Consider the following 9,735-nt stretch of genomic DNA (forward strand, 5'->3'; position numbering starts at 1 on the left):
TTTTCGTACGTTTTAAATTTTACACTTTTGAATGTAAACAAAAATTATATCAGCTGTTCGTCTAACTTGCAAGTTTCTGCAAATTTTCTGTTCGCGTACTATTTTGGATATTTCTCTCTTGTGAGCGAACAGATGACATTTCGCCGGAATTTGGCAGTTGGTTGGTTTCTGTTGGAGATTTTAAACGAACGCACCTAAAATCTGATCATTGTTGATAATGAGAAGGAGCATGAATTTCTTTGATTCAGAGTTGCATACACAATTACTATGGTATGAAAGGGAGCAACAACGGTACTAAGGCAGAGTGGCACAGGTAATTTTGTCAACGAACACTTTTCTTAACATTCTAAAGTGATAATTGCTATTTATTTTTCAATATTCATATTGGAACAGCTACGGCTAATGGAACATTGAATGTGTTGGCTGAACTTATGACCGCCATGACCAACGCACTCGCCAACCGAATGCGTGTCTTGAAATTATACGGTAGCAATTCATAGCAATTGCTGTTGCATGTGTGTATGATTCATATTTGTGATATTTTATACTTTGATGTTAAGTATTTTTGAGGAGTTCCGCTCAAACTTGGGTGTGCTTAATGAGTTGTCTGGGCGAACGCGCTGACAGGCATTGGCGTCCCTATAACTAAACAAACCTTGTTTTTTTTTGGAATAAAGATTTCAATATATTCGGAAATTTAGAGTTTTCTTTGATAAATACACAAAATTCACGTTTTTTAATAAAAAAATACGACTTAGTTGCCAGTTTATAGACACACAAGCGTTAATTATGTAGTTAACTTTTGATTTTATTCTTAATTAAGCATTGATACTATACTTAATCTACATTTTGTTCATTGTTAATAAATGAGTGCGCGGAAATTTCAAATCTGTGTTTTGAATTAAAGCTCAATCTTTTAACTAAACGGGTAAGTGCTCATTTACACACGGCGATTTTTGTTGCCGCAACTCGACGTTTGTAGGAGAGAGCGTGACGACGAAAGGAGAGGGGCACCGAGTTGCTCGTGCTCGGGCAACACACTTTGTGCTCTCGTTCGTCTGTGTAAATTGGTACCCTTTGCTAGGTCCAGTTGCCACTGTGAATTTTGGAAGCAGCATTATTAATAAACTGGTGCTCCAGAAATTTAAATATTAGTGCTAAATTAAAATTTAGTCTTTTAACTACACATGTGAGTTGAAATATTTTGATTCCAATCGCGCGTTTTCATGTAATAAACCAAAATAACCTGGCTTCCATTAGGCTTATTAAGATTTCTACCTGTTTCTCATTTGTTGCCTTGGACCTAAAATTAAAGGTTTAAACGTTTTATTACACCAAATTTCCTTTAAATTGTAATTAACTTACATTTTTGTAGCAGTTCCTATTTAAAATACCGGTGAAAATTCTCCCAGAACAACGAAATCAATTCTCCTCCTTTTTGACATTCATAATACCTACTTTTTTCCCGAAATACATTTGCCCTTTTTCGAAGATCGTTTAGAATAGGAGAATAGGGAAAAGGGGAAAAATCCTCAGGAAATTTTTATTCACGATAGGAGAAAGAGAAATGAGCAAATATTCCTAGGGACTTTCTATTCAGAATCGGGCTGTATATTACGCTAAAACCGATGATATCCCAGCTCTTTTGTCTGGTGGAAACCCTGGGTAATGCTGCTATCTGTTTAGGCCCTGTCACACGATCAGTAGTTATCGCGATATTTGGATCGCGATCCATATTGATGGATTGATGGATCGCGCACGAATGCTACATGTTCAATATTTATCGCGTCAGTATTTGCATAATTTTTGTGCTGAAAGCTTATTAAGACGCAAGAAAATATTTTTATTTATAATGCATTCCACAATTATTTTTTCCAATTTCCAATTTCCAATGTTAATTAAAATTTGTTTTGAATGATTTTAAGCCCAGAGAGCGAAGGCAGAGCCGATGTTCGCATTATGAGAGTAAAAGATGTACCCGACGAAATGTATGGATCGCGTTTTGAAAGTGCTACACGTTCAATATTTATTGACGGTATTGCGATCCGTGATCCAGATTTCAAAATTTTTAGAAATTTTGCGATATGGATCACGATCCATCAATACTGCATGCTACACCATCAATAAATATCGCGATACTTGGATCACGTCAATAAATACTGACCGTGTGACAGGGCCCTTTGCCTTGGTTCGAATGCAAGCCTGTGATGGTGAGAAATGTGCGCGTTTGATATTACGCACATTTTTTACTGTAGGCGCATTGATCTAAAAAATGTGAAAAGTTTTGGCAACCTTGCGTGTAGCGTCGGCCAACGCAAGACGTATTGGGCGTTGTCTGCTAGGTAAAAAGGGCGGTTGAAGCGCTTGCTGTTTTTAGAAAGTAACCATAGCTTGCAGTAATCAGTTGTTTGAGAAGTAGAGTCGGGAATTTGCGAAAATTATATTTGTATTTAAGTGGAAAGTGTATTAAATTTTATTGTACAAAATGAGAGAAATCGTTCACATTCAAGCTGGTCAGTGCGGTAACCAGATTGGAGCCAAGGTAAGTTATGGAATTTCAGTAGTAGTGTTGGAAAAAATTTTAATCTACATATAGATATGTATATCTGTTATGTACATATACATAATTTCTATATAAGAGGAGAAATCGATATTTTCCGGGTCAAATTCGCCTTGCGATAATTGATGTATTTGATATATAGAATTTGTTGGCATGTGTATGTATATAGCATTAGAAAATTGGCAATAATCGAGGTTTTTATGTACTGCAAGTAGCTTAATCGACCAGGTGTGCTTGGAACGCATGTAGATGTACAGTTTTTCGGAGAAAAGGTTTGCGCAAACTGCAAACTGCAAATATATATATATATATATATATATATATGTATGTATGCATGTACCGGCAGATAAAACAAATATTTAGACATTATTTAATGTAACGGTCATAGTTACGGTATTTTAGTTTGTAAAAAAAATAAAATTAAGACTCTTACCTTTATCTAAAATTGGATTAATAATTGAAAGACTATTTTGTAAAACTATTGGATATAAGTAGGTCGATTTTCGCCGTTGGCGTTCGTGACCATTTGAGTGACGTCGACATTTTGTATATATGTATACCTATAGGTCGTGTATGTATATACATACATATATATATGTTCGTATATATACAAGTAGTTGGAGAGGTTAGAACGAAAAGTTCGTGTTTGCATTTATGTACAACAATTTTCGGCCGGCATGAATCATAGGAAAAATTGTATGCATTGAACATGATTCAATAATACAAGGTTCGATAAACTGACAGTTGTCCCTCTCGCACCGCTCCCTTAGCAGTGGCACCATGTTGCTTCTTTGCAAATTTACATGGAAACAGTGTAGCTTTGGTGTTAAATAAAGGTATAAGCTTTTGTGCAATATGTTTATTTGTATATGCATATGAAGCATATTTAACTGATGAAAACATAAGCATTGGATATTTACATCAGTCTAATAGTAGTCTTATTTTAATTTTGAGTCATTTTGCAGTTTTTATACGGCTAAATAGCATATAAATTACGTAATTCACGTAGATATATCAATATTACGTTCAACATTTCGTTTAAAATGCTAGATTTCCTGCAAATACATTAGAATTTACGAAAGGAATTTCACTTCTAATTGACTACTTTGCGTACTTTTCTACTACCATTTTCGAAACAAGGGATTGCATTCTTGCCCTTTCTCTGTCCTTCGTAAATGCAACCTTTTGTAAGGGAGTGTCAAACCGCAGCTGTCAATAATTATCTAACCTTGTATTATTGAATCATGTGCATTGAAATGGTATAGTTGTAGGAAATATAAAATAACTAGACCAAATCTAGCGCAGGATGACTAAAACTCGTTTCAAAACTAAAACAACTAAAATTATCTATGTACATAGTTGGCAAATATAATTTTCTTTATATATGTATGTATCTATGAATGTAGATATGTACGATATCTGGTTGGTAGGTTGGTTGTTTATGCGATATGGAATGCTTAACATCTGTCATAAAACAACAAGAGGCTAGCCTCAATTTGATTAATCGGAACACCCACGCATGATAAAAACATAGCAAGGTATAACCGTTCTCTCAATTTGTCGGCCATGATTTTTTTTTGAAGTTTGCCAACATTTTAAAATCATATAAAAGTGAAAATAAAAAATTGAAATTGTTAGAAATTGTTGTTGCTTGAGATTGAAAATGAAAATGTGTGTGTGAGTTTGTGAGTAAATTTAAAAATTAAATTGTTTGGAAACGTCAAGAATCTTAAAAGTGACTCTCAGCGGTTCTACCTTACTATATTTTTATCATGCACCCACGTACATTTGTATGTTTTGTAATGAAAATCCTACTTAACCGCCCACACCTTGATATTTGTTTAGAAATGACGTAAGCTTAAAAGCAGACTTAATATCTTTCTTTAATTTGAGATATGGTGATGTAAGAGTTTTGTCGCATTCTATGTTTGTTTAAATCTTTTTTGGTATTACATTACATATGTACATCATGCACATTATATATGTTCTTACATGTTGTTAATATGTATCTCAGATTTTTTGCCCACGTATCGCCTTGGCTTTTATGATTTGCTGCGATGACTTCATCACTTAAAAAAAGCTAAACATGGTTGTGGGTAAACAAGTTCTACTCTTATATATGTATGTATGTATAAAAGTTAGCGATAAATGGTAATAGTGAAATAATTGTAGTTATTTGTAGCTTTATATATGTAGATATATACATAGTACATAATACTTATAGCTATGTATATACATATGCATACAAACTTCAATATGCATGTGAGTATGTGTATGTACATCTGTGTGTATACAAATCAATACATGGATACATGCCAACGTAGGCGAGCATAAAGAGAAAGGTGATATAGAGATAATTTGTGATTAAATTCAAAGCTTAGCTTAGCGCTTCAATATTAATTTTTTCGTTAATTAGTCTCTTAAACTTTTTTTAATTATTGTATTCGTTTTATTTAATTTTAGTTCTGGGAGATCATCTCTGACGAACATGGAATTGATGCGACTGGAGCCTATCATGGTGATAGCGATTTGCAGTTAGAACGCATCAACGTTTATTATAATGAGGCGTCCGGTGGAAAATATGTGCCACGTGCTGTCCTTGTCGATTTGGAACCCGGCACTATGGATTCCGTGCGTTCGGGACCTTTTGGACAAATTTTCCGTCCAGATAACTTTGTCTTCGGACAATCTGGTGCCGGAAACAACTGGGCGAAAGGTCATTACACAGAAGGTGCTGAGTTGGTCGACTCTGTACTCGATGTCGTCCGCAAAGAGGCTGAATCCTGCGATTGCCTTCAAGGATTCCAACTGACACATTCCTTGGGCGGTGGCACCGGTTCCGGTATGGGAACTTTACTCATCTCTAAAATCCGCGAAGAATACCCCGACAGAATAATGAACACATACTCAGTTGTACCCTCACCTAAAGTATCAGACACAGTTGTTGAACCCTACAACGCGACCCTCTCAGTGCATCAGCTGGTCGAAAACACAGATGAAACGTACTGCATTGATAACGAAGCTTTGTACGATATTTGCTTCCGCACACTGAAATTGACCACCCCAACATATGGCGATTTAAACCACTTGGTCTCATTAACAATGTCTGGTGTAACAACTTGTCTCCGATTCCCTGGTCAACTGAACGCTGACTTACGCAAATTAGCAGTGAATATGGTTCCTTTCCCTCGATTGCATTTCTTCATGCCTGGCTTTGCTCCGCTAACATCACGAGGATCTCAACAGTACCGTGCTCTTACAGTGCCAGAACTTACACAACAAATGTTCGATGCCAAGAACATGATGGCTGCCTGCGATCCCCGACACGGTCGTTATCTCACTGTTGCTGCTATCTTCCGTGGTAGGATGTCAATGAAGGAAGTTGATGAGCAAATGCTGAATATCCAAAATAAGAACAGCTCATACTTTGTTGAATGGATCCCCAATAACGTAAAGACTGCCGTGTGCGATATTCCACCCAGAGGTTTGAAAATGTCTGCTACATTTATTGGTAATTCGACAGCTATTCAGGAATTGTTCAAGCGTATCTCGGAGCAGTTCACTGCTATGTTCCGTAGGAAAGCTTTCTTGCATTGGTACACAGGCGAAGGCATGGACGAAATGGAATTCACTGAGGCTGAAAGCAACATGAACGATTTGGTCTCAGAATACCAACAGTATCAAGAAGCAACAGCTGACGAAGATGCCGAATTCGAGGAAGAGCAAGAAGCTGAAGTTGACGAAAATTAAATTTTTGAAAATGGGTGCTCAAATGTTCGTGGGATTCGTTAAATCGAATTGTATTTTTATTTAATTGAATTAAGTCAGTTGGCTTCAAAAGTTCGAAAAAAGCAAATAATACTAAATATTTCTGTATTTTTAATTAAATTAGCTAAATGCTTGGGCTCGAAAAAAAAAATGGGTACGTAGAGGAATGTTTTATAAAATGCAAACAGAGGCGAATACATTTTGTCTTGTTCAGAAATGCATCCAGCCAAGGCATCAGTCTCTTTTTTTAACCGACTTCCAAAAAAAGAGGTTATCAGTTCGATTAGCAAATAAAAAATTTACCCAGCGTTCATACGGCAAAATTTAGCATTTTGCAAATTGTTATTTGCAAACAATACGTGCGTATACCCGTAGTAATAGAAGGCCCTAACTCATATAGTCGCTAAAATGCAAAAAAGGCGTAATTGACAAAAAATTTTGTATTGCTTAAAATGATGTGGGGACTTATAATTCGATGAAATGCAATAATAATCAATCAAAAAGAGAATTTGGAATTTTTACTTAGTTACGGCTTTTGTATTTAGCGGCGATGTGAGATAGGGCCTTTCTATATTAAGGTAACGGATATGTACATTTGATATATAGTTACTATTGGAATCTAAAAATGTTTCAGCAAACTCGGAAAATTAAATATATAGACATATATATAAATATTGCTGACGTAATCATCAAGCAGGTCCCAGGGGTTTTTGGGGTTGGTCCTTGTCATCAAAAATAAGCAAAGGTAAGCACGTAAATGTTGTTTTCGCCCTAATACTTCTGCTTGTTTTATATGCCTTTGATCTACAATACAGCCTATCCAGGTACATGTTTTTAGGCTTCGTGTTCTGCATAAACATCCGCAGCTTAGTCATAGTAGTGCCATACTTGAGCAGTAGAAACGCCCGAAAGTATGCTTATATAATATTAAATAAATGAGTGCATTGCTTTATGCATGAACTATGAGTCATATTAGTTGCATAAGCGTAAGTAAGAAATTTAGCCAGAGCTGCATTCTTACCCCGTGCATATGTATTTCTTCTATGAATCATTTTCATTTTCACCCTTATTATGTCCTAAAAGGTAGAACCAACGAGGTAATATGACTCATCCTGTCAATTGTTTACGTAGTTATACATACATTTGTATGCATGTACTTACCAAGTACATGTATATAATGTGTATGTATTTCCACCTTTCATGTAGATCGCCAGAATAGTTGCGTTTTTTTACTCATTTCCAGTAAAATCCAGTAAAAGTTTTTACGAATTTTCATGTTTTGGCGTTTTCGTACGCAAAAACTTGCAAAGTAGGGGAAATTGAGAGAGCGAAAAATGACAGCTGAAGTTGCAAGTTTTTACTGGATTTTACTGGATAAATTTTTACTTGTAAGAATTTGCCAGTACGAAAAACAGCTGATCGCATGTTGCTGGATGAAATTTAAACTAATAAGGAAACTGTTTGTGGCTTTTTATTGTTGAATTTCACAAAATAAACCTATTTAAATACAAAATATATTGTTTTATAAGGAATTTGCTGCGAATAAACAACCACAGAAGAAGGTCTTAAGCTAACTTTAAGTTGATTAGGAAGGAGCTAAAAGTCACTTATTATCTGTATATTTTCTTTGACGAAAGCTAACTATATTTCCATGCGATGGCCGCGAAATAGTCAAGGGTGGTTTACCTCTGCATTAGATGTAACTAACTTGTAACTAACTACTTTTGGACATAAAATATCAATAGGAAAAACAAAATATTTTTTTATATTATTTTTATTTATTTTTTTTTATTTACTTTATTAGATTTCATATTTGTTTTCATATTCTGCTGTAGGTGGTCCCATATTCGAACTCCGTCAGACATAACTTCAAAATAATAATATGAAATTTCGATCTTCCCTTTACTTGTCCTCAACGTGTTTGTCCAAACGCGTCTAAAGAAAACAATCTCCGTCATTACTCCTGCATTACTTGTCAACTAGTTTCAAACTAGCTTTTTGTAGCTAACTACAAGTTATATATTTTAAAGAAATCCCGCAAAAAAACTAACTACAACGCGTTATTTTTTATCAATTGATAATTTTTTTCTGCAGGACAGATCCGTATGTACTATTTAAATTTAAAGAAAAAAAATATTTTTAAAGTTAAGTTATTGGGATAATTTATGTCGCTATCAATAAATTTTTGCAGTAATCTTATCAACCGTTATGTTACGGAGTTCTTACGATTTTTTGCGGATTACATATTGAAAACAAGGTTAGTCTACTTTTTTCTAAAAGTTTAACCCATCAACTCGAACCAGAACGGTTCTTTTTGACCCACTGTTTAAAAAAATGGCTTATAGATGGTTAAAATGTCCACTAACATATTAAGCGCCAAATTTTTCTAAGGAGAACCGAATGTAATGAAAAATAATAGTAATTTTTACCAAAAAGGGGGAACTTTAACCCTTTGTAGAAAACGTTGCGATGCGAGGGAGCAAAACCTTCCTGGGGTTTGACCACCATTAAGGAATGCTAACGTAATTTTCACACAGCCACCTAGTACTTGTATACGTATGTGGGATCCCAGAATAAAAATAACGAATGGAAAAATTAGCAAAAAAAAGTGTTTGCTCTTTATTTAAAGTCTGTTTAAAATATAAAAAAAAAATACTCAGTAAAATCAACTTGTCTTTGTTTTATCTCTAATAATTGAGGAGTTAGATGGAATGAGTTAGATGAACAGAAGCTGCTTCGGTTAAAACTGATTTCTGAGATATTGGCGTTAAAGTTTTTGATGTGTTATAACTTTATTGTTGTTGTAGTATTGGAAAAAGTTGTCTACTGCGGAAAAAAATCGTTAGATTACTAGTATTCGACCCTAATTTAACTGTAATAAACGCTTTCGATCGTAAATATGTTACCTATGTTATTAAACGAGTAGTATTTAGTTCCTTCAAACGATGTATGTATTTCAATGTGCATACAACGTGAAAATTTTGTACAAAATTCCTTAGGCGCCGAACGCCGCCGCCGCCGCGCTTATATTTTCGTAACTCGGCGGCGGCGAGTGAGGAATGACAAAAATCGGCGGCGGCGGCGGCGGTGTGGCTCGGCGGCGTATACCTCTAATCTGCATGCCGTTGTTTAGCGCTGCGATTAGTAACCGATTTGGTGTACGCCTATATCCGCGGCATATATCATATATGCCTAATTACATACACACATACATATCGACGTACTTACATATGTGCGTAAATTGGTTGTTTATTAGTTGTGTTTTTTTACAAATTATCCACTAACTTGCCAGTAACTCTCCAGTAACTTTATTTCTAAGAATTCGCTCTCATAGAAAAAAATTTGCAAAAAAGTACGCGAACGCTTTTCCAGTAATAATTTGCAAGTTTCATGAACAGCTCATAAAC

The 9,735-nt window shown here is 35.2% G+C and overlaps 2 protein-coding genes across 2 annotated transcripts in view; one reads left to right on the plus strand and one right to left on the minus strand.

Moving 5' to 3' along the window:
• Nucleotides 1-9,735, minus strand: part of LOC108359264 (probable ATP-dependent RNA helicase DHX35) — a 42,228-nt gene that overhangs the window by 23,124 nt on the left and 9,369 nt on the right. The window lies entirely within an intron of this gene.
• Nucleotides 2,301-6,426, plus strand: LOC108359266 (tubulin beta-1 chain). Its single transcript, XM_017611042.1, has 2 exons — nucleotides 2,301-2,542; nucleotides 5,024-6,426. Exons 1-2 carry the CDS (start codon nucleotides 2,486-2,488, stop codon nucleotides 6,308-6,310), a joined length of 1,344 nt encoding a protein of 447 aa, XP_017466531.1. The 5' UTR covers nucleotides 2,301-2,485; the 3' UTR covers nucleotides 6,311-6,426.

Source organism: Rhagoletis zephyria, unplaced genomic scaffold (genome assembly GCF_001687245.7).
Source record: "Rhagoletis zephyria isolate East Lansing unplaced genomic scaffold, Rhagoletis_zephyria_1.1 Rzeph_scaffold_00368, whole genome shotgun sequence".
Classification (NCBI taxonomy): domain Eukaryota; kingdom Metazoa; phylum Arthropoda; class Insecta; order Diptera; family Tephritidae; genus Rhagoletis; species Rhagoletis zephyria.

Bases quoted from the DNA above. Each gene is read 5' to 3' on its own strand.
- LOC108359266 (XM_017611042.1), top strand. From the start codon at position 2,486: ATGAGAGAAATCGTTCACATTCAAGCTGGTCAGTGCGGTAACCAGATT. The intron at 2,543-5,023 runs GTAAGTTATGGA...ATTTAATTTTAG, and splicing joins GTAACCAGATTGGAGCCAAG to TTCTGGGAGATCATCTCTGA.